Below are 24,467 nucleotides of genomic sequence, written 5' to 3'. Positions count from 1 at the left end.
CAAGGCGGCAGTGCCACAAGTATGTGGGACTATCATTATCAACCTTACATCTTTTGGCATTCACACTATGAATATGTGTAACATCACGTTCGAGATTCAATAAGAATAAACCATTGACCAGCGGGGCATGACCATAAAACATATCTCTCATATAGATAGAACAACCTTTATTCTCGGATTTAAATGAGTAGCCATCTCGCATTAAACGAGATCCAGATACAATGTTCATGCTCAAAGCTGGCACTAAATAACAATTATTGAGGTTTAAAACTAGCCCCGTAGGTAAATGTAGAGGTAGCGTGCCGACGGCGATCACATCGACCTTGGAACCATTTCCGACGCGCATCGTCACCTCGTCCCTCGCCAGTCTCCACTTATTCCGCAGCTCCTGTTTTGAGTTACAAATATAAGCAACCGCACCAGTATCAAATACCCAGGAGCTACTACGAGCGCTGGTAAGGTACACATCAATAACATGTATAGCACATATACCTTTGGTATTGCCGGCCTTCTTATCCGCTAAGTACTTGGGGCAGTTCCGCTTCCAGTGACCGTTTCCCTTGCAATAAAAGCACTCAGTCTCAGGCTTGGGTCCATGCTTTGGCTTCTTCCCGGCAACTGGCTTACCGGGCGCGGCAACCCCCTTGCCGTCCTTCTTGAAGTTCTTCTTACCCTTGCCTTTCTTGAAACTAGTGGTTTTATTGACCATCAACACTTGATGTTCCTTTTTGATCTCCACCTCCGCTGATTTCAGCATTGAATATACCTGAGGAATGGTATTTTCCATCCCCTGCATATTGAAGTTCATCACAAAGCTCTTGTAGCTAGGTGGGAGCGACTGAAGGATTCTGTGAACGACCGCGTCATCCGGGAGATTAACTCCCAGCTGAGATAAGCGATTGTGTAACCCAGACATTTTGAGTATGTGCTCGCTGACAGAACTATTCTCCTCCATCTTACAACTGTAGAACTCATCGGAGACTTCATATCTCTCGACCTGGGCATGAGCATGGAAAACCATTTTCAGCTCTTGGAACATCTCATATGCTCCGTGCTGCTCGAAACGCTTTTGAAGCCCCGGTTCTAAGCTGTAAAGCATGCCGCACTGAACCAGGGAGTAATCATCAACACGTGTTTGCCAGGCGTTCATAACGTCTTGGTTTGCTGGGACGGGTGCTTCACCTAGCGGTGCATCCAGGACATATGCTTTCTTGGCAGCTATGAGGATGATCCTCAAATTCCGGACCCAGTCCGTATAGTTGCTACCATCGTCTTTCAGCTTGGTTTTCTCTAGGAACGCGTTGAAGTTGAGGTTGACATTAGCGTTGGCCATTTGATCTACAAGACATATTGTAACGGTTTTAGACTAAGTTCATGATAATTAAGTTTGTCTAATCAAATTATTAATGAACTCCCACTCAGACAGACATCCCTCTAGTCATGTAAGTGATACATGATCTGAGTCAACTAGGCCGTGTCCGATCATCACGTGAGACGGACTATTCATCATCGGTGAACATCTCCATGTTGATCGTATCTTCTATATGACTCATGTTCGACCTTTCGGTCTCTTGTGTTCCGAGGCCATGTCTGTACATGCTAGGCTCGTCAAGTCAACCTAAGTGTTTCGCATATGTAAATCTGGCTTACACCCGTTGTATGCGAACGTTAGAATCTATCACACCCGATCATCACGTGGTGCTTCGGAACAACGAACCTTCGCAACGGTGCACAGTTAGGGGGAACACTTTCTTGAAATTTTAGCGAGGGATCATCTTATTTATGCTACCGTCGTTTTAAGCAAATAAGATGTAAAACATGATAAACATCACATGCAATCAAATAGTGATATGGTATGGCCAATATCATTTTGCTCCTTTTGATCTCCATCTTCGGGGCGCCATGATCATCATCGTCATCGGCATGACACCATGATCTCCATCATCATGGTCTCCATCATCGTGTCTTCATGAAGTTGTCTCGCCAACTATTACTTCTACTACTATGGCTAACGGTTAGCAATAAAGTAAAGTAATTACATGACGTTCCAGTTGACACGCAGGTCATAAATAAATTAAGACAACTCCTATGGCTCCTACCGGTTGTCATACTCATCGACATGCAAGTCGTGATTCCTATTACAAGAACATGATCAATCTCATACATCACATATATCATTCATCACATCCTTCTGGCCATATCACATCACATGACACTTGCTACAAAAACAAGTTAGACGTCCTCTAATTGTTGTTGCAAAATTTTTACGTGGCTGCTGTAGGTTTCTAGCAAGAACGTTTCTTACCTACGCCAAAACCACAACGTGATATGCCAATTTCTATTTACCCTTCATAAGGACCCTTTTCATCGAATCCGATCCGACTAAAGTGGGGGAGACAGACACCCGCTAGCCACCTTATGCAACTAGTGCATGTCAGTCGGTGGAACCTGTCTCACGTAAGCGTACGTGTAAGGTCGGTTCGGGCCGCTTCATCCCACGATGCCGCCGAATCAAGATAAGACTAGTAACGGCAAGTAAATTGACAAAATCGACGCCCACAACAACTTGTGTTCTACTCGTGCATAGAAACTACGCATAGACCTAGCTCTGATACCACTGTTGGGGATCGTTGCAGAAATTAAAAAAAAATTACGCATCACCAAGATGAATCTATAGAGTTTACTAGCAACGAGAGGGGAGTGCATCTTCATACCTTTGAAGATCGCGATGCGGAAGCGTGGCAAGAACGCGGTAGGAGGAGTCGTACACGTAGCGATTCAGATCGCGGCAGAATCCGATCCAAGCACCGAACAACGGTGCCTCCGCGTTCAACACACGTGCAACCCGGTGACGTCTCCCGCGCCTTGATCCAGCAAGGAGGAGGGAGAGGTTGAGGAAGAAGGCTCCAGCAGCAGCATGACGGCGTGGTGGTGGTGGAGTGGCAGTTCTCCTGCAGGGCTTCGCCAAGCTCACATGGAGGAGGAGAGGTGTTGGGGAGGGGAGGGTCTGCGCCTTGGACGTGGTGCTGCAGCCCTCCCTCCACCCCTCTATTTATAGGGAGAAGGGGGAAGGGGGCCGGCCCCTCTAGATGAGATCTAGAGGGGGGCGGCGGCCAAGGGGGAGGGGGCTTGCCCCCCAAGCAAGGGGGGCGCCCCCCCTTTAGGGTTCCCCCAACCCTAGGCGCATGGGCCCTAGGGGGATGGCGCCCAGCCCACTTAGGGGCTGGTTCCCTTCCACATACAGCCCATAAGGCCCTCCGGGGCAGGTGGACCCTCCCGGTGGACCCCCGGAATCCCTCCGGTGGTCCCGGTACAATACCGGTATACCCCCGAATATTTCCGGTGACCGTATGATGACTTCCCATATATAAATCTTCATCTCTGGACCAATCTGGAATTCCTCGTGACGTCTGGGATCTCATCCGGGACTCTGAACAACATTCGGTAATCACATACAAACCTTCCTTATAACCCTAACGTCATCGAACCTTAAGTGTGTAGACCCTACGGGTTCGGGAATCATGTAGACATGACCGAGACACCTCTCTAGTCAATAACCAACAGCGGGATCTGGATACCCATGTTGGCTCCCACACGTTCCACGATGATCTCATCGGATGAACCACGATGTCGAGGATTCAAGCAATCCCGTATACAATTCCCTTTGTCAATCGGTACGTTACTTGCCCGAGATTCGATCGTCGGTATCCGAATACCTCGTTCAATCTCGTTACCGGCAAGTCACTTTACTCGTTCCGTAATGCATGATCCCGTGACCAACTACTTGGTCACATCGAGCTCATTATGATGATGCATTACCGAGTGGGCCCAGAGATACCTCTCCGTCATACAGAGTGACAAATCCCAGTCTCGATCCATACCAACCCAACAGACACTTTCGGAGATACCTGTAGTGCACCTTTATAGTCACCCAGTTACGTTGTGACGTTTGATACACCCAAAGCATTCCTACGGCATCCGGGAGTTGCACGATCTCATGGTCTAAGGAAATGATACTTGACATTAGAAAAGCTTTAGCAAACGAACTACACGATTTAGTGCTATGCTTAGGATTGGGTCTTGTCCATCACATCATTCTCCTAATGATGTGAATGATGTGATCCCGTTATCAATGACATCCAATGTCCATGGTCAGGAAACCGTAACCATCTATTGATCAACGAGCTAGTCAACTAGAGGCTCACTAGGGACATGTCGTGGTCTATGTATTCACACATGTATTACGATTTCCGGATAACACAATCATAGCATGAACAATAGACAATTATCATGAACAAGGAAATATAATAATAACCATTTTATTATTGCCTCTAGGGCATATTTCCAACAAATTCTTCCATCATTGGCGGTTTACCCACTTTCCTTGCTATTTTCTCTGCAATCTCTTTCTTCTTCATCAAGCCGTCAGGAACCCCAATGATCCTTGCCCATACTGGGATACGGTCAAGTTTGTAATCCTTTACATTGGTGAACCCGTCGTATTCCTCCATAACCACCGCAAATCCACGGAACTGCCACGGGCCTCCACCCATGACTCTATTCCAGTCGCCGACACACATGAACTGAGCAAGGAACAAGTTTCCCCCCACAGATTTGAAGGTGACCCCTTGCGCTGACGCCCAGGCATTACGCATAGATTTGTAGAGAGCTACATAACTGAAATGCTTAGTTGTATGAACCCTGAAAATCGCTATCCATCTGACCTCCTGAGCAAGTCCATCAATCTCCGCAGAGAGATCGAGATCTTCCTCCTCTTCTCCATGCAGGTTTAGACCCGCAAACTTGTCCTCCAAGTTCGGCCCTGTTTCCCTGCTATTTTCTCCATCACCGCCGCCAGATCCGCTCACCGCCGCCGGCGACATCGTCTCCTTTCCAGCCATGCAACACGACCACAACAGACGCAGCCTTACCAGGATGCAATCTAGATCGCGGCCGCATCACATCAGCGCTCGAATCAGTGGGAACCCAGAGGTAGATAGGGGAACTCTCGCGGTCGCCGCGGGAGGAAAGTGGAACCCTAGAAAAACCCTAGGGGAAAAGGTACAGGGGTAATCTTCAATTAGTTGCTCTAGAGACCCACTGATCTTTTTTAATCGGCTCTTCGACCTTTTTTTCTAGCATGGATCATATCATTTCTTTTTCGGAGAAACGGCATGGATCATATCCGGTTTAACACTGTCGACATGGGCCTCTTAGTATTGTGAGCGAGTCAAATTGGGCCCACCGAAGCCCAGTGTTTTCTCCCCTCTCGTTTCCTCCTCTCTTTTCTCATTGATCTCGCCGCCAGCCAAACCCCACCTCAGGCGGACGCAGAGAGCAGCGGTGCCGGGGACTCGCTGCCATCTCCGAGACTGAGCTCATCCGTGACGTGCCCTCCCGCTCTTCTCTCTTAGCTTCTCCCTCCGCTTGCTTTCACCTTCCTGCAGACGTGCAGTATGCCGTCGCCAGCTTGAAGATGCTGGCCGTGAAGCGGGCGGAGACGTTTGATCTGCGCACGCTGCCGGCTCTCGGTACTGCTCGAACTACTGCTCTCCATCGCTCTCCGTACTGTGAAATCCTTGGAATCCACCTGCTGCTGGCGAGTGGTCCAGTGCAAAGTACTCTGTTGTTGATACTCTGAATTTGCACGGCCGAAGGGACGGATTTGGATCAAATTTATGAATTCATAGCATGGTACTTTTTTTCCTTTTCTGAATAGGAGTTGCAGCCTCACACTAACCAAATTCTGTTAGTTATTCAGTCTTCAGGCTGACTTTTCTGAATACTTATGGTTTGCTCATTATCTTCAATAATATGTATGGCGCAATCTCTTTGCTGAAGTACATGCTCATGCTTGTGCTTTCCAAGTGTTGTTTTGCTGGAAAGTTTCAAAGGACGCCTAAAAGAATACTCAGTTGATCTGACCGTTCTTCACAGACTTGTGTTATCAAAGGATTCTGATGTGGATGTTAACGTCGGTAGTGGTGATTCCGACGTGTTCAGGAGGACCAGCAAACATCAGCCAAAGCCTTATAGCGTCAAGAGAAAACAAAAAGGTGATGCAGGACTTGGTAAGTCTTACTCCTAGTGCTGCTTAGGAGTAAAAAGTTCACCACTCATGTTTAATTTTCCCAAAGCATACATGCGTTGCCTTGTGTTCAGATTACATACATATAGTTCTGGATTTTAATTTTCGACGAGTTTCCGTTGAAACAATTTAACTAAAATTGGCTCAGACTGGTTTATGCGCGGTTCCATGTTATGCTGAAACTTGCTACTCCCTCTGTATCAAAATATAGATGTTTTTTGATACTCCCTTTGTATCAAAAAACGTCTTATATTTTGATATGGAGGGAGTATATTTTTGCTGCTTTTCTAGAGGTTCGTCATGATGCAGTTATGGTCTATTTGTGGATGATGCAGGTACCGTCAAGAGACTATCCAAAGTACAAAGAAAAGAGAAATGAAATCAGGGGATAGCAGCGAGCAGATTGTTATGATTCTCCTGCTGCTATTGTCCTATTGATCTACTGCAAACACCCAGCAGGTCTGGTACGTAGAATTTCCTACTGTAAACACCCAGGGATGCTGGTTTACATAAGCTAACCTTGCCGTGGAGCTAACTAAACTAGCTCCTCCTAGTATTTGATATTTCACATGCATGCTTGATGCAATAAATATTGTAGTGTATCTTTCAGTCTCTGCACAGTTTGTCAAATAGGACCTATATATATACTGAAACCATGTTAGTCGCGTGAGCACTTGATGCAAAATATGTTCAGGGGGTGAACGAATGCCCCCGTAGACTTTTCCAAAAAAAAAATGGTCTGACCCTGGACTCTGTATAGGGGGCGTTGGGCCCTAATGGTGGTGATTAAGTTACTAATTGCTCAATGGTGGAATTAGCTCCCTTAATCCGAGTCACTCGTCTGCGACTCTGCGTCCGATGCCCCATATAGAGAGTCCGGGAAGCACTAAAGCACAACTGTAACATAACTGTTAGCACGGGTCTGCAGCTGTGGATTAAACCTTCTCTTCACAGATCAAGGTGCGGATTTACCAAATATATCTTCCCAGTTCCCTCAACAAGCAACTCTGCAGTGCTTGTACACAGATAGCAGATTAAGCAAACATATGCCACATGGTGTGAAATAAACAGAACAGGGTTGGCAAAAAATACCAGCAGTTTCAGTTCTTCGAAGATATTACAAACTGAAATGAAGAAGATAGCTATAATCGCTAGCTATTACAGACCAACCTGTGGCCAATCTTCAAGCAATTCACTGAGACCACATACAAGATGTCATAAGCTTCACAGCATAACTTAATTAAACAGGACGAACACACTGACACATCCAAACTTTGAGACTTCAAACAGCACGAGCAAACATAAACAGGAGAAGAAGATAGCATAGCCTTCACAGTGTAACTCAAACCTCGAAGTCTTGTGCAGTGGTACCATTAAGCCCACCAGGAGCGTCAAACCCAGAGGAGGAAGACGGCCGCTCCAGAATACCGGCATGAGTGAGAAGCGCCCAGAGATGGGTCATGAACTCCCCGCCGGAGGCCAGCATCTCCGCATGGATGTCCGCATTGCCCGATGGCGCCAGGAAGAGTATGTACTCCGCCCAAAAGTCAGCCAGCACCTTCCAACGCTGTTCTCGGTCAGGAACCGTGTCTCTAAGTTGCCTCCCAAGCTCGGCTCCCATATATAAGATTGTGCCGTCGTCGTTGTGCAAGCCTGTCATCAGCTTCTCACACCTACAGCTCAGAGTTTCACATCCGGCAAGGCGCTGCCGAGCCTCCATCACCACAGCGTCGAACATGCGCCGTGTGTCGTAGCTATGGCTAGGCAGCATGTCTGGAACAAAAGCTACCAGGTAGGCGCAATAATCCGACAGGCTCACGGCAATAAGGAGGTCCACGTTGCCCTCCAGCGGAACCTCGTTCCAGGAGATGGTTGTGGCGATATGCCATACAAGGATGGTGTGGATATGAGTTGGCAAGGTGCAGGCCCATGAGAATTGGCTTCCCAGCTGATTTGTAGCAAGTGCTGACTGGCCATTCTCTAGCTTGCCGTTGTTTTCTTTGAACTGAGAGAGGACGCGTACGATGACTGTATCTGCCAGTTTTATCTTCTCCCCAGACTTCTGTCCTTTTCTTGTAGCCTCGATCAAGCCTAGTGACAGAAAAGACAGTACATTCCACGGATCGTAGTCGAAGTCGTGTAGTAGAGAGTACTGTCTGAGCTTTCTTTCCCATGTAACTTGTGCTCCGGGTCTTTCTTCAGTTATGGGAAATTCATACGTAATGTGGTGACAAAGTTCTTCCAGTACTGCCAGCCTGTTAGGCATAATATATACCCTGATAATGTATACCAAAACAAAATTGGCAAGCAAAGCTATGGTAACCCACCGAATAACATCTGTTCCATTGACTCTCTGTTCCAAATTGCTATGATGGTAGTGCCTGCTAAATGCTCCGGATATGCTGTTCCAAACAATAGCAGTTGATATAACAATTCCTGACCAGAACCAAGTCCCACTGAATAATTCCATTGTATAAAAGTAATCATACAGGAATGACAACTCCACTTCGATAACTCGAAAAGCACGAACATAGCTCCTGTCATTCCCAGAGAGGAGCCCATGAAGAACAAGATGCAGTGTCTTTTCAAGGCCAGCTTCACCGAGCCGATAGCCACAGAATCTCCGTTTCAGCAGTTTGAATAATGTGAAGGAGAGCACAGTATCCTTGTAAAAATCTACAGATTCCTTATGCTTGAAGCTGTGAGAGTTGATCCGTTGCCAAGCAGAATCAATGGTGAAATATCTGTGAGTGCTCATCACCTCGTTTAATCCAACTCTGTACTCAGGTGCAGTTGGAAGCAGGGAAGCCACTTCCTTTTCCCCGTCTACTATGTACCTGTACCCCTCCATCGTGCCTGGATTAATGACGTCGTGAGCTAGCTGATGCTCAATCATCATGTAATCAGCAACCACTTTAGAATGCGCAAGCAAACCCCCCTTATTGCTCGACTTACTTAAATTCCCAAACTTGGTGAACGTCAAAATGATGCTATGAATATAGAAAATCCATATGGTACCTCTATAACTCTTGTTGCTACCGCTACCATTGATGATCAGCCATAGCACCAGAAAGATCTGCGACGCTTGCTGCACAAGGATCCTTTTCCTATGCTCAATATCCTGGATACTGTAGGTGGAGAGGGAGACAGGATTTACTTGGATGAGGAGGAGGATGGTGCCCCAGAGGACGAACGTCTGGTCGCGGTATGGACCAGCCTGCAGCAGGCCGATAGTGTATGGCACCAGCACAGTGGACAGTGTGTACACTGTCCAGACAAAGAGGCGGAAGAACCCGTGATTGTACCGCCGCCGGAATGAGCCGAACAGCTCCAGGAGAACCCACGCGAAGGTGCTCAAGAGGAGAAGAACTTCTACGTGGATCAGCCGAGCTTCCATGCCGCTCAAGCGTTGGGCCCATGCTGCGGTGGTGTTCTTGGGCTCCATGGCTTCTCCAATCTACTGGCAGGCACCACTCTAGATATGTCTGTCTCCGGTTGGGTTATCAAAGCTTGTTTCGGTTGACACTCACAAGGCAGGCTTTTCAAGTCTGAAGAACCACTGAATTAGTGTTCACAAATACTACTCGTCTATATATGTTTGTCTCTGGTGTAGCTGGGTTCTCCAAGCTGTCTTGGTCGACGGGCTTACACTCCAAGGGCATATGAACTCTAAATTTAATACCCCCTTCATCCCAAACTAAGTTGATATTTTGTTTTATCCTAAACCAAAGCATCTAAAGTTTGATCAAAGAATAATCATGCGAGCACACCAAGAGAGAAGGCTGAAGAGTGGGTTCTTTTTTTACATTAGTAAGAGAAAATTTAGCTTCACACTCACCTCTCTTTCTCTTGCAAAGTGCATCAATAGTTTTCCCCTTAACCATGGTTGACTCCTATGTGCATAGTACAACAACAACAACAACAACAACAAAGCCTTTAGTCCCAAACAAGTTGGGGTAGGCTAGAGGTGAAACCCATAAGATCTCGCAACCAACTCATGGCTCTGGCACATGGATAGCAAGCTTCCACGCACCCCTGTCCATAGCTAGCTCTTTGGTGATACTCCAATCCTTCAGGTCTCTCTTAACGGACTCCTCCCATGTCAAATTCGGTCTACCCCGCCCTCTCTTGATATTCTCCGCACGCTTTAGCCGTCCGCTATGCACTGGAGCTTCTGAAGGCCTGCGCTGAATATGCCCAAACCATCTCAGACGATGTTGGACAAGCTTCTCTTCAATTGGTGCATAGTAAAAGAAAAAAAATTGTAAACTACAGTTTTCATTTAGTGCAAAACCTATGGCCTAATTGGGACTTTCCCCAGCCAGTTATGATACAAGAATCAAAGCTGAAAGAACAAAATCAAAAGGAGTAATAAGTATGTTCGTGATGTATGCCAATACTGAATTGGTAAGCAAAAGAATGGTAACCCAATGAATAACATTGTTTCCATTGTCTCTCTGTTCCAAAATGCTAAGTTTTTGTTCTTCAACTTTGGTGTTCTCGGTATTCTGAATTTGTAGCAAAGCTCTTAATTCTGTATCGTAGGACAATTGTGATGAGTCAGATTTGTGGCGTGTATATGTACAGCTTTCAAGAAAAATAGCAGCTTGTCAAGTATTAAAAGGTGATACCGAGATGCCAATTGGAAGCATCAGAATATCCTGTCGTGTAAAGGTTTTGAGAGTTGCTTCGGTCGATCAGGCTAAAAAAAGCATAAATGATAGTACTGATAATTTCATCTAGTTTACAGAAGGAAATGACACGGCGCTAGTCGTCCACGGGTTTTCAGGTAACAACTACGGTCGGAACTAAGTGGAGGTGGAATGGAAAACAAAATCTGTGATATCTGAGTGCAGAACTTTTGTCTCGAGTAGCTCGTTTCTGGCCAAGAAATTCATTCGTCTCATGCATAACTACCAGGCTGGGGAATAATAGCTTGAGATAAGGAATATTTGAACAAGTTTATTGCAGGTAAATTTACTGGCTGTCACACACACAGAGCATGTGCTACTTGAATTTGCAAATAATTACGGTGTTCAGTTAATCAGTGTTTGATCCTGGCATATATACAGCTCAGCCAAAGTCAGAGTGTCAGAGTATAGTATTCCTGGCTTAATTTGTGCCGTCATAAGCCACACTTCGAATCTGGCCCAGCGAGCAGAGACAAGAACTCTTGCATTTCCTCATCTGAATTCGCTATCATTCATCTCTCAGGTAACCCCGCAGCCGCATCAGCTCATCTTTCGACAAGGCTGCTTCAAGGGTAACGTTGCAAATATTTTTGAAATTGTCACATATATTCTCCCAAGTCGCGGTGGCTCGCGGCCCTCTCCGAGCCCAAGAAAAATCGTCCGTGACACCCCCTCTCACTCCGCTTTCTTTCGCCTTGCTTTGCTTTCCTGACGAGAGGTTCGATGGTGCAGGATTTGCTCATCAGCCCGAAGATGCTGGCCGTGAAGCATCCCCACCTCGGCGACGAGTTCGATCTGCGCACGCTGCGTGCTCTCGGTACTGCTTGTTGCATCCACCGCACCTTCTCCTCCTTCTCCATCGATGTGCCGGCAGAATGCTTAGAATTAGTCGATTGCCAGTGGTGTGATGGTAGAGTGTGGCCAGTGTCGATGGGAGCTAACCTGCTGCTGGTTACTTGCTCGATACAATGTGCTCATCTCTTTGCTGTTTGGTAGTCAAACTATCGTCAGTACTCTGAATTTGTGCGGCCAATTCGGTGCAAACTTTTGAATTCATAGTGTAGGCCTTTTGAGTTAATCTTTGCTGTACTTGCTCAGAGTAAATCTTTGCTGTTGGGTAGTAAATCTATGCATAACTTCTTGTTGATTCACGTGTTGTTGTAAAACATGTCATGGAGCGTTCGGCTGTCCTGCTATCGTCAGTACTCTGAATTTGTACGGTAGATACTCTGAATTCGTGCGACAAATGGACAGATTTGGAGCAACCTTTTGATAACATAGCGTAGTACATTTTTTGCTGAATTAGAGCTGTAGCCTCACGCATATAGAAATGGCTGCAGAATACTACACCAGATTTGTTAGTTATTCAGTCTTCGGGCGCACTTTTGTAAAAAAAATATATTGCTTGCAAGTCTTACCTCATCTCCATGTGCATGGAAGCTGTAGCATTTGCTCCTTCTGAATACTACTAGCCTTTTGCTCGAGTTCTTCCATCACATGTATGGTGTGGCAATCTCTTTGCTGAACAACATGCCTATGCTTGTGCTTTCCCAGGTGTTAGTGTTGCTGGAAAGTTTCAAAGGTCGAGAGTAAAAGAATATGAAGTTGATCTAACCATTATTGATAGGCTTGTGCTAACAACGGATCCTGATGTGGATGCTAGCATCAGTAGTAGTGACTCCGAGGTGTTCAGGTGGCGCAGCAAAGATCAGCCAAGGACAAAGTAAGTCTCTTACTCCTAGTGTCGCTATGCTTAGGCTCTGTTTGGAATGTCGTTTCTACTTTGAATACACTTGTAAAAGTTACAGGCCACCGGCCGTCGTTTTCGTTTCCACCTGCAAATCACTACTGGCCGGTAAGATACACTCGTAAGAAAAATACACCTGTATTTATTTACACCGATTCCAAGCGCGGCCTTAGGTGTAAATAGTTCACCATCCATGTTTCATTTTCCTAAAGCATGCATGCAATTGCCAAACAGGCTGTATGTCATGATTGTAACTCTGCGTCTCATGATTTATAAAGCTCTCTTTCCCACTAAAAAGGAAAAGATATATAAATGGTTTTTCTCAAGAAAAAACATATATAGATAAAGTTGTAATTAATCGATTGATATACGAACACACATGCTTGCAGAGTTAATTAAACAAACGAAAAGATCTTGATCGATTGTCTTATATCTATTATTGGAGAACTTGTGGACAGACACAACACACATATGTAGCTACTAAATTATAAAGCAGAGAAAATGTAATTAGGAGAAGAATACTGAGTCAAGTGGATTAATTCATGAACCGTACGCTGGGTAAGTATATATGACATGTACCTCGAACCCTCCTTTTTGTGCTGTGATCTTCAGAAATTTGGTGCATATAGTTCCAGGTGTTTGAGGGACTACAGGTGCACCAATTGCAAATTCTTTAAGGAAATTGATGCAGGATGATCCATGACATATGATACTGCAAGTTGGTCATTGAAACAAAGACTAGTTATGCCACACACATGGTTTTCACTTCCAGTGAGATTCCAGTGAAATTCACTGAATTTTAGTAATTTCAGTAGACACTGAAATATTACGTTTCAGCCAAAAAAATTCAGCAGTTTCAGTACAACACAGGAATTCAAATATTTTCAAAATATTTTTTCAAAATTTTAAATTTTCAATTGAATTTGAGTGAATATTTCAGTCATTTGGCTGAAATGGAAACTGAAATCACTGAATTTCGGTGATTTCGGTTGGTGCTGAAATGTTTCTGAAACTGAAATTGAAAACCATGCCCACACGTAAGAGACAAGCAAGTCTTCCCTGTCTTCGCTGATCGCCATTTTGAATTTATCATAGGTGTGACTGCTATGCTTTTCCTCGGGAAAAATATGATTACAACCCGCTATAATCCTATTATGAGTAATAAGCTAAAATTAAGCTGTGTCACGCACTCCGCGGTAGGGTGTGTTAACTCCCGTCAAAGGCTTCTGAAAACAACACAAGATCCATTCCACGCACAACCAACGGTTTCTAGCCAGTTTGGAAAACAGTTGGCACAATTCGACCATTAGCTACGGCAAATGACTGAGAAAGGGCTGATTTATGAGTTTTTCGAGTAAATTCAACAATATTAAACAAGACTGTCCAGGTCTGCGGGGTGATGAGTTTTTCAAGTAGAGAAAGTCCGGATGGCTAGTATAGGTTCTGTAGAAAACGAAGATCCATTAGCCTGTCTTGGGTTGCTAGATTATTCCCTCTGATCCTAGCTAAACTTTCATTTCCTAGTTAATTTGGACAATTTATAAACAAGACAGTGAGTTGTTGGAGTGCCAAACAAAACCTCATTTAGGCCAGATGTAGACCTCAAAGACTTAATCTTGGCCTCATCGACTGGGACCATAAACTAATCCATCGTGTTACACTCACTGGCCGGGCAGCCCTATCTTACGATAAACAGGAGGTCCGTGCGGGCCCCGAGTCTCACCGGGAATTAATCAACTAGCTAGCTCTCTGGCAATTTGTTAGTAGGTTAGTCCAAAAATAATAAAATATTACATGATAATGATGGATGATGCTAACTGTTTTGGAAACTCATGCAACTTTTCTAAAGGATTGTTAAAGATAAAATTAAATTTATCTAAACATCATTGTAAAAAACGAAGATATACCTAATTTAAATACATTTGAAGTGGAAACTCCAACCAACCTGATTATGACATTAGAGCATCTACAGCCGCGATGGGCAAACCCGGCCCCTCAAACGCCCGCGCACACTGACCACTCAAGGCTCAAATAATGCAATCCACATCCGGATACCTCAAACTAGAAACCTCAAACCCATATTATTACATGCTACGTAGCGATTTTTAAGCAGAGCTCGTCGGGTCGCCATGGCCATGTCCGACGGCCGACTGCGCTCCTCAGAGTGTTGGTCCGGACCCCGGCAAGGCAGAGTAGGGCATGGGACACGAGCCGGCTCACGGGACTCAAGGTGCCGCCGTCTCCCATGCCCTACTCTTGCTCGTCGGAACCCGGAACCCTTTGAGTGTGGTGGACGTCAGATCAATGATGGATGCGTCCTGGGACGAGCCGACGACATCCACCACGACACGGTTGCGGCGCCGGAGAATGCGACTCCGCCTCACCGACATCCACTGTCGCGAGCGAATGATGCTTTGAATATAGAAAATCCATATGGTAGCAATGTAACACTTGTTGCCACCACTATCATTGACGATCAGCCATAGGACCAGAAAGATCTGCAACACTTGCTGCAATAGCATCCATTGATATTCAGGTGGGCAAACTCCCCCAGTAGAGTTATCCAAAAAAAAAAAGCAGGTCTGACTCCGGACTCTTGATACGGGACATCAGGCCCTAATGAGTAATGATAGTAATTAAGTTACTAATTGCTTGATGGTGGGATTAGCTCCCTTGATCTAAGCCATTCGTGTGCGTCCGATGCCGTGCTACATTTTGGAAGTGCTGAAGCACAACTTTAACATAAATGATAGCATGGGTCTGCAGCTGTGGATTAAACCTTCTCCTCACAGATCAAGGTGCAGATTTACCAAATATATGCTCCCAATTCCCACAACAGGGCAAAAATAGGACACATGGTGTGAAATAAAACAGAACGCTCCTCCCCTCCTCCCTCCCGCGTTGCCCCCGCGTGGCGATGGAGAGGGAACCCTAGATCGCTCGGGCCCCACGACCACAGCGACCGGCAGCCTGACCAGTTCCAGATGGTAGTGGGGAAGGTGGTGCGAGACGGGCGGGACATCGCGTACGCAAGGGAAGGGGGTAAGGCGGGGAGCGGGGGGCAGGGACGGATTGAGCTCATCGGCGGCAACGGCCTTAGCAAGCCGGTCACCGAAGCGGCGAGGGCGCCGGGGAAGGTCCGAAGCGACGGCCGCGGCCTCGGCGTAGCCCTCATCGGCCGCCAGTCCACCCAGCAAATCCGAGCCGGGGGGAGGGGGGAGAGGCGGGGCGGAGGCGGCAGCAGGCGCCAGCGGCGGGGGGAGCGAGAGCGACGGGCCGGAGAGGGAGGATTGGTGACGGAGGGGCGGGGACGAGGCCGCCGGGGGCGCGCCGGCGAGGGTGTGGGGGGGGGGGGGGGGCACCCGCGAGCGCCACCGCAGACGCCGCAGTGGTCACCTCAGCAATCGCCATCCGGTACGTGATAACAGTTGAGTTTAGATCCTTCCACGGCCCATGTGCATGGATAGGTCGTACGTCGTTGTTCTCTCTTTCATGTAGACTCTTTGGAGCTGCACAACCTTTTAAATTTGCTTGATTTCCTTATTAGGCCTTGTGCTTATTCGAAGGGCATAGCACTATACAGTAAAACAATTTTTGAAAATGGGAGTAATTTCCATAACATCAACGTACTGTTTCAAGTGCGTAGACACAGCTAAACAGATAAATAAAAATGAGAAATATAGGATCTGTGGTAGTCTAGTAGGATACTTTGTACAAGAAATTATCATCTATAGAAAAAAACAATATAAAATGCACATAGAAATTTCTACTGTAGTTCTTGAGTGGAATCTGCAAACAGTTGATTAATAAAATCCTGCTCCGCCACTGCAGTCGATGCACATGGGCTGATGGGCATTTGCACGATTAGCCTCGTTAATCTTGGTGTCAACGACTCGATCTACACGCAAAGCTAGCTCGATCGCTCTGACGCCATACACAAACAAATCATGCATGACTTAAGCTGTAGTAGTAGTTTGCTAGACGCAAGGTAATTCAATTGGTTAGCTCGGTCGACAGCCCTCTCATACATGCATGTTTGCTTAGTTAGAGCTTGAGATCCATCCTTGGGTTTAGCTAGCTAGCCGGCCATGTTCTCGATCGACTCCACCGTGAAAATTTAAGTTAGCTGCACAACAGCTAGCTAGGCAATTAATTTGCCTTGAACAAGTATGTCGGCATCGTCGATGCGAAATTGCCAATCTCGATCGTCATAATATACTGATGACGTGTTTTTTTTTTACTTCACATTGTACTACTTTCAGTTTGTAAAGCCAGATCTACGTAAGATAATGATGACGTGTTTTCTTACTACACATTCTTTTTTTCTACTTCACATTTATAGTGATGACGTGTTTTTTTCTAATGTTCTGACAGACATTGTTAACTGGAGTTAGGCAGATTACTGGCCAGACTTATAGCTCAGAGAAGACTTGAGGGATCGATCGAAGTCCTGCTAATTAAGATCGATGGAGACTTGCCAGACCTAGGTAAGTATGACGAGACTAGCTTGGGAGGTTCAACCAAGGTCATCATTAAGAAACTCAGCTGATTTGGTTAGTTAACCTAACCAAACGAATCTGCAGCTAGCTAGTGGTAGTTAGCTATATTAACTCAATCAACGTTAAATGTCATCTGCATGTAGAGCCAATTCAGGAACTGAGCAAAATGGCCCCACTTCTAACTACAAAGGAGACAGGTACACAAAGATCGATATATACATGAAAATCGAATATAGACATCCTTTTGAATGGAAAAAGCAAGATGGATCTAATTTATAGTTTTTTGTACCGTTAACGCCAACCAGCTCTTTTATGCTAGTATCAGTATGCTCCCTCTTTAACAGTCACACATCGTAAGCAAGGCAATTAAGCAGGAAGAAGAGATTACAAAGGGTAATAAATAGAGCCCTTTACATCAACTAAACACATATCACAATGATGCCAATGTAGAAGAAAAGTACGTGTATTACATGAACAAATCAAGACGTAGTGGATATCGAGCTAGTATGGTAAAAACACAAAGGGTAATAAACTACTACTATTGGTGACCCATCAGGACGAAGGTGATGGTAGCTCCAGCTCCACGACAGGCTTCTTTTCTTTCGGGTGCTCGTCGGCAAGCTGCTGATCGAGTTGTTGCTTCAGTGCTTGGGCGTTGGAGCCCTTAACTAGCACGACTTCCTTGAGTTCTTCTAGGTTTTCCAGGCCACTGAACTTGTAAGGCGGTGACCCACCGTAGCAGTCAACCTTGAGCACCTCAAGTTTTTTCATTGTCCATGATCCAAAACTCACACGTAAGCCGCTGGAGCAGGAAATCTCGAGGATCTTAACCTTCTTATAGGATTCATCCTCGAATCCATTCACCATGACACAGAAGTTGAGGTGACGATCTTGATGCTGCTTAACACGAAGAATACATAGTTCTGGAAGCCCGCCAACAAACCTTATGACATCTTCTGGTAAAGAGGCCATGTCCAGCTCCAGCTTTGTGAGCTTTCCAAACTTTACAGGCTGCTCCCCCTCCCATTTCGGCAACTTATCTTCAAGCCCATACAGTTTAAGGCTCCGAAGGTTTTTACAAGGCAGGGAGACCTTGTCATCCCAGCAACCTTGACTGTTGCTGTCCTTTGTGATGAAGCAACAACCGCGCGTGGTGTCCTTGTCAAGTGAAACTGACAAGGACTCCAGATGGGCATGATCTTTGATTGCAGAGAAAAACATGCCGCTGTTCTTTCGGTTGATGCCAGACACTCCGAGCTTGCGCAGCTGGGTGAGCTTCTTGAGCTCTTTCACAGTTTTCTTTGCGCCTGAAGCAGTGATGTTGATAACACCAAGTGTGTGCAACTCAATCAGTTCACCAATCTCTGTGGGCACCTCAACACTGATTGTAGGACGATGACATCTGCAGAACTCAGGCAACAAGCTGCAGCAGCCGGGTGAAACTGGTGGTTTCAAGCCCGTGGACTCAATCAATTCACCAATCTGTGTGGGCACCTCAGCACTGATTGTAGGACGATGACATCTGTAGAACTGAGGAAACCAGCTGCAGCAGCCGGATGAAACTGGTGGTTTCAAGCCCGTGGACTCAATCACTTCATCAATCTCTGTGGGCACCTCAACACTGATTGTAGGACGACGACATCTGCAAAACTCAGGCAACCAGCTGCAGCAGCCGGATGAAACTGGTGATTTCAAGCCCGTGGTCCCCGCACGAATGTACTGCAGTTTTTGTAACTTGGCGATCTTCCGTGGCAGGGTGGTTATTGAGGTGCCTCTCACATCGAGTGTCTGGAGCTGCCTCAGATGATGTAATGAACCTGGTAAATGTTTGATCTCACTGTGACCTCGCAACGAGAGGAACTTGAGGCGACGCAACCACTCCAGTATCTTGTCAAGATCACCATCATTTAAAGCCTCTGAATTCTCTAGATCAAGCACCCGAAGCATCTTCATACTTTCACAGATGAAGAATGACTTCCACACTCCAAACACTGTTAGTGACCGTAGCCTAGAGAAATCCATGGTCGCGAACACAATGCCATCTCTTTCCCAGTTATCCAATATGACAAGGTGACGCCCGGTGCGTTGGGTGGTTAGAGCACATTTGCCACCCAGTTCAAACACCAGATTCTCTTCCAAACGCCGTGACACGACGTACTCTCGGATGAAACCATTCACCTGGCACATAACCATCCTAACGATGTCCACACTGAATGCAGAGCTGTTGACTGATGATGACGACGATCTCTGCTGGATTATGCTCAGTTCAAGGAGTTCAGAGAAGTGCTTCTCCCCATTCTCCTCGGCAGATTCATTCTGGCTATCCCTGGAGTAGCCCTCTGCAATCCACCGCCTTACCAGTCGCCTCCGCCGAATGATTTGATCTTGAGGAAAAATGGACAAGTAGAAGATACATGGCTTGAGTGCATCGGGACAAGTACGGAAGTAAGATTGCATCCAGGAAAATAGATCTTGTAGATTGTCATACTCAGGATCGGTCTCCAGATGATGCATAAATCTTTCATTCAAAGAATGTATAGTTTCCTTCCTTTTGTTTGTCTTCGTGGCCAGTAACACAGCTATAGCAGATATTACTTTGGGAAGACCGCCACACTTTGAAATAAGATATTTTACACGCGCCTCTGGATCCTTCAAAGGGTATGGTGAACTCTTCTTAAGTACCTACACATATTGTTCAAACTATTAATTAGCTATATTAAGTGCGTAGTTAACATTAGGTGCAGACAGTTAGCATCAGGAGTACATAAAAGTGTGAGCCCTCTGCAAATACTCATGCTTCTACTCCAGATACTGTTGAGTACACATATAGTTATTCAATATCATGTATCAATGCCCAACTTAAAAATGCTAAAATGCCAGTTAAACAAATAAACCAGTAAAACAAGGAAAACTATCATCACTTAACTACTACAAGGACCATTCATATGATAGCAAACAGCTAACATTACCAAGAATATCATATGAGACAAGACTTTCAACATCCGTGTGCCCCTACACCCTCTATGAGCAGTAAATATAAAAAGAAATAAAAATACAAAAAAATCTGAAACTTTCGAACATCAAACATAATGAAACACTCGACATTATTGCAATGTTTCAGCCTCAAATATCATTCGAGGAGCCCTCACCTAAAAAAAACAAAATCAGTGTTCAAAGTTTATGTGCACTTCCGAGGAGTAATTTTATTTGTGAGGGCTGCTCGAGTGCTATTTGTGGCTGAAATTTGCAAGAACATCAAAAGTTCTATCATCTTTGATTCCACAAAGTTTCAGAGTTTTTTATTTTGTTTCATTTTTTTAATTTACTGTTCATGAGGGTGTAGGGGCTCCCGGGAGCTGTCACACCTTTCTCATATCATATGCATGGCGTGTGCTCTTCACACCATCTCCAAAACACAAATGACTGAACACTACAGCTACAATTCTTTAAAATCAATAAAACAACATCAATTTTGTGAATATATCATGAAGGGAACATTCTCTGGAGGCTTGATTTATCCGCAAATTAAAAGCAAACTATGGGAGACATATTTAATAAGGCTGACATATGCAATTAAAAGTAGATGGTAACACACACAGACATCAAAACACCGTACCTGGTTTTTGAAGAGATGAAAGGCGGCATCAGCTTCTAGAGCCTTGACATTAAACACGAGATCTTTATTATTTGTGCAATATTCGGCGATGGTTCGATCAGTTGTAATGACAATGACAACGCTCTTAAGATGTTTCGATACCAAGGCAGCTTGTATCATGTCCCAATCCTTTGTGGACCGGAGATCGTCAATAACAATGAGGCACCAACCTTTCTTCAGAAGACGGTGACACTCTTCAATAGGTTCTTTGTCAGAATGAAAATCTGAAAGTAAGGTCAGATACAAGTCCCTCATATTAAATGGATGGGATATATCCACCCAATAATAATCGTCATACTTGCCACCCTGAAGCTGAAGCACTGTGTCATAGAACAATTTCTTGACAAGGGCTGATTTCCCAACTTGAGCTATCCCCCATACGGACATAACTGGACGAGAGTTGACACGTGCCTCAGTTAAACATTTAACGAGTTCAGTCATTTGTGACTCGCGTCCAACAAGGCCATCATTCTTGTCCTTCCATTCCTTTGCTTCCTCCTGAAGTGACATGATTTTCTTGCCTTTATCTTCACCCCCATCAAAACCCTGTATACATGTGTAGAATGATATAAGGTGCCTTGGTATCCAAACATGCAGGAGCAATAGAGAGCCAGGAAAGGGCACAGTGAAAGGTTGGAGTAATTTTCTTGCTAGCTTACCATTGGGTTCTTGTCTTTATCACCATCCCCTTGAGAAGCCTGCGTGTTGGGTGAGAGAGATTAGCACGCAAATACTTTAGAGAAGGAAAGGGAATGTTAACAAAATTTTGTAGGTCATAAAGGGTGTGTGCAATGGGGGCATCTATCGCTTGGAGTATTTTTTAGCTAACTGAAGGGAGGTTTTTTTAGGGGTAGGGTAAGGGAGTCTTTAAAAAAAATTGTAAGTCATAAAGATCGTGTGCAATGAGGTGAAGTCACCTTTTTAAGGTTGTCACGTATATAGGATAACTAATGACTAGTAAGAGAGAAAAATAAAGAAAGATATATAAGTTCTCTCAGATAAGAGATGATCTTGTGAATTCAACCTGTGGTTGGATAGTTAGGAGGACAGTGGCATCCTTAACCCACCAGAGTTTAAATTCTAAACTTGACATTGGTGCTCGCATTTTTTTGGATTTATTCCAGTGCTTTCGGCGATGTGCCTTCAACGGAAGAATACGTTCTCATTGACTGCCAAGACGTCTGTGGCGACTTCGTCAATCTCAAGATGATGTCTTAGTTCGGTCACTCGAAGGTGCTCATAGGGGTAAGGTGTACATGTGTGCGTCCATAAGGGTGAGTGTATGCTTGTGTTTATGAGTGACTTTGATCGTACCGTGTTAAAAAACTAAATAAGAGATGATCTCACGTTGCTTAAGATAAGACGTTTTTTCCCTCAAAAAAAGATAAGGCGTTTTTGTCCATTATACGTGATAGTACTGATTTTCCTAAGGAGTTTTGTAAATTGATGATAGTACTAGTTTTCGATAGCATAAGATAGTCATCCGAACAATGCACTTCTCCCCCGCTGCTGCCATGTAATTCTCCCAAGTATTATTCCTCAGGAATTTTGTAAGCTGATAATAATACCGTTTGCGTCCTCCCTCTCGCTAAGCTTTTCCCCTCTCCCTCCTGCGGCGCTCCCGTGAGTGCCCGGGGGAAACCCTAGCCGCCCCCTCCTCCCCCTCAAGTCTTGTCCCTAGCAGCCATGGAGGCGCTGCTGGACAAAGGCCGGAGGGCGTTGGCGGCAGCAGGGCCTCCCTTCCCCTTCACCTACTCTTCTGCGGCTGGCGCAGGACAACCCGACTGGTGGAGGAGCTGCTCGATGGTGCGGCGGCGTGTGTCTCCTATGGCAGCGCGAGGGTGACTAGGGCGCTCGCGTGCAGCCCGGCGGCGTGTGTCTCGAATGGCAGCACCACGGTGACTAGGGCGCTAGCATGCAGCCCGGCGGCTACGACTGGCCACCACTCGAGCGGTGGCATGTGTGCTGGTCTGGGGTCAGATCCGCCCGGATCTTGCCATGATCGGCGGGCACTTATTTTGGGACGGAAGAAGTACCGCTAGCTAGTTATGATTTGTTTAGATATAGTTATTGCAGATAAAAGGTATTGGTTTTCTTTACTTGAATATGTATCTAGCGCAGTTCAGGTGTGATTACTCCTACTTGAAAAGGTATAAACACATAAGATTTGCAGCAAGTAATTAAGATTGTGTTTGTGGCTTAATTACCTTGTAGAGGGCACAAACAGAGTGCTTGTCCGAGAACTTTCGGAGCTCCACCACCTGGTATGAGTGACCAATGCACAAGGTTGCTATTTCGGATTGCTGAGTTGACACGATGATCCAGCTGCCATTTGTCATCTCAGGAAGGAATGCTCTGATAGCATCCCAATCTGCCATGTGTGACAGGCCTTCCAAGACGATGAGGTACCTCTTATCTCTGATTAGCTCCTCGAACTCACTGAAGAGATCTTCCTGAGCGGCCTCCATCTTCTTAAAGACATCCTTGCCTATGGTTGCTCTTTGTTCCATGCAAGAGGTTGCATGAAACTGAGCCATCATGTTGCGCATGAATTGGTGGGGACTGAAAGGATGCATCATTTTCACCCAGGAGCGGCATGGGAAGTCTTGGCATATATCTGGGTGGTTGTAGGCCTTCCTGATGATGGATGTCGTCCCATGGTCGCCGGCTGCACCCCAAACCGATATCACATGGAGTCCATTGTTGTCCTGCTTCTTGGTGATCAGCCGGGTGAGATCACTGACTCTTTGCTGCCTCTTGGTGGCGCCCCTTGCCTCGGCGAGCATGTCAGCCGCGGTCGCAGCGGCGGCGGATGCCACCGGCTCCTGCTGCACGTTGAAGGGTTTGGAGCCAGTGTCGCCGATGAGTTTGTAGCGCGCGTTCCTGGTGCTCACGTCCTCCACCCTCGCCTTGAGCTGCTCGATCTCGCTTGCCGCCTCGTCAAGCGGCAGTGGCAGCGCCATGCACCAGGACGGCACCATGTGCCACCACCACCTGCTCTTTTTATCGAGGTGGATGACGAGCTCGATGCAGTCTTCCACATCGTACGCCAGCTCGCGGATCTGCCTCACCCATGTTATCACCACCTTGTTCTCTAGGCGCTCCTCGTCCGCCACCTTGAGGAACGAGTGCATCATTTCAAACTCGCCGGTGATGAACACTAGGTTGCGCTGCGCGCTCTGCCGAAGCTTGGCTTCTTCTTCGATGGCCGCCTGGGCCTTGGTCAATGCCCCCTCCACCACTGACTTGGCCAACCCAACAACCAGGTCCGCCATGTCTCTTTCTCTCCTCAATGGGTGGTTGTTTTCTTGTGCGTGATATGCTAGTGCTGGACTTCCACATCGACTGGGCATTCTCTTAAAGGGGATCACTCAGACCGATGGATCATCCATGTGCCAAACTAAGCTGACATTGGACATTTGTTTACAAAGACTTGGGACTAAATTTTGAGGGCAAGTCTTCTTCCGCACAAGAGGGGAACGTAGCAGAAATTCAGAATTTTCCTACGTGTCACCAAGATCAATCTAGGAGATGCTAGCAACGAGAGGGGAGGAGTGCATCTACATACCCTTGTAGATTGCGACCGGAAGCGTTCAAGAGAACGGGGTTGATGTAGTCGTACTCGTCGTGATCCAAATCACCGATGATCCTAGAACCGAACGGACGGCACCTCCGCGTTCAACACACGTACGGAGCGGGGACGTCTCCTCCTTCTTGATCCAGCAAGGGGGGAGGAGAAGTTGATGGAGATCCAGCAGCACGACGGCGTGGTGGTGGAAGTAGCGGG

At 46.1% G+C, this 24,467-nt stretch overlaps 1 protein-coding gene across 1 annotated transcript; it reads right to left on the bottom strand.

Annotated features, from left to right (window-relative positions):
* Window positions 1-17,294: 17,294 nt before the first annotated feature.
* On the bottom strand, window positions 17,295-24,192 carry LOC123163800 (disease resistance protein Pik-2). The gene is made up of 4 exons (XM_044581185.1): window positions 22,888-24,192; window positions 21,340-21,378; window positions 20,642-21,226; window positions 17,295-19,707 (listed from the first exon to the last, which is right to left on the bottom strand). The coding sequence occupies exons 1-4, from the start codon at window positions 24,031-24,033 to the stop codon at window positions 17,578-17,580; spliced, it is 3,900 nt and encodes a 1,299-aa protein (XP_044437120.1). The 5' UTR covers window positions 24,034-24,192; the 3' UTR covers window positions 17,295-17,577.
* Between the last annotated feature and the right edge of the window lie 275 nt (window positions 24,193-24,467).

This window comes from Triticum aestivum, chromosome 7D (assembly GCF_018294505.1).
Source record: "Triticum aestivum cultivar Chinese Spring chromosome 7D, IWGSC CS RefSeq v2.1, whole genome shotgun sequence".
NCBI lineage: Eukaryota > Viridiplantae > Streptophyta > Magnoliopsida > Poales > Poaceae > Triticum > Triticum aestivum.
This window is presented reverse-complemented; position numbering and strand designations above follow the sequence as displayed.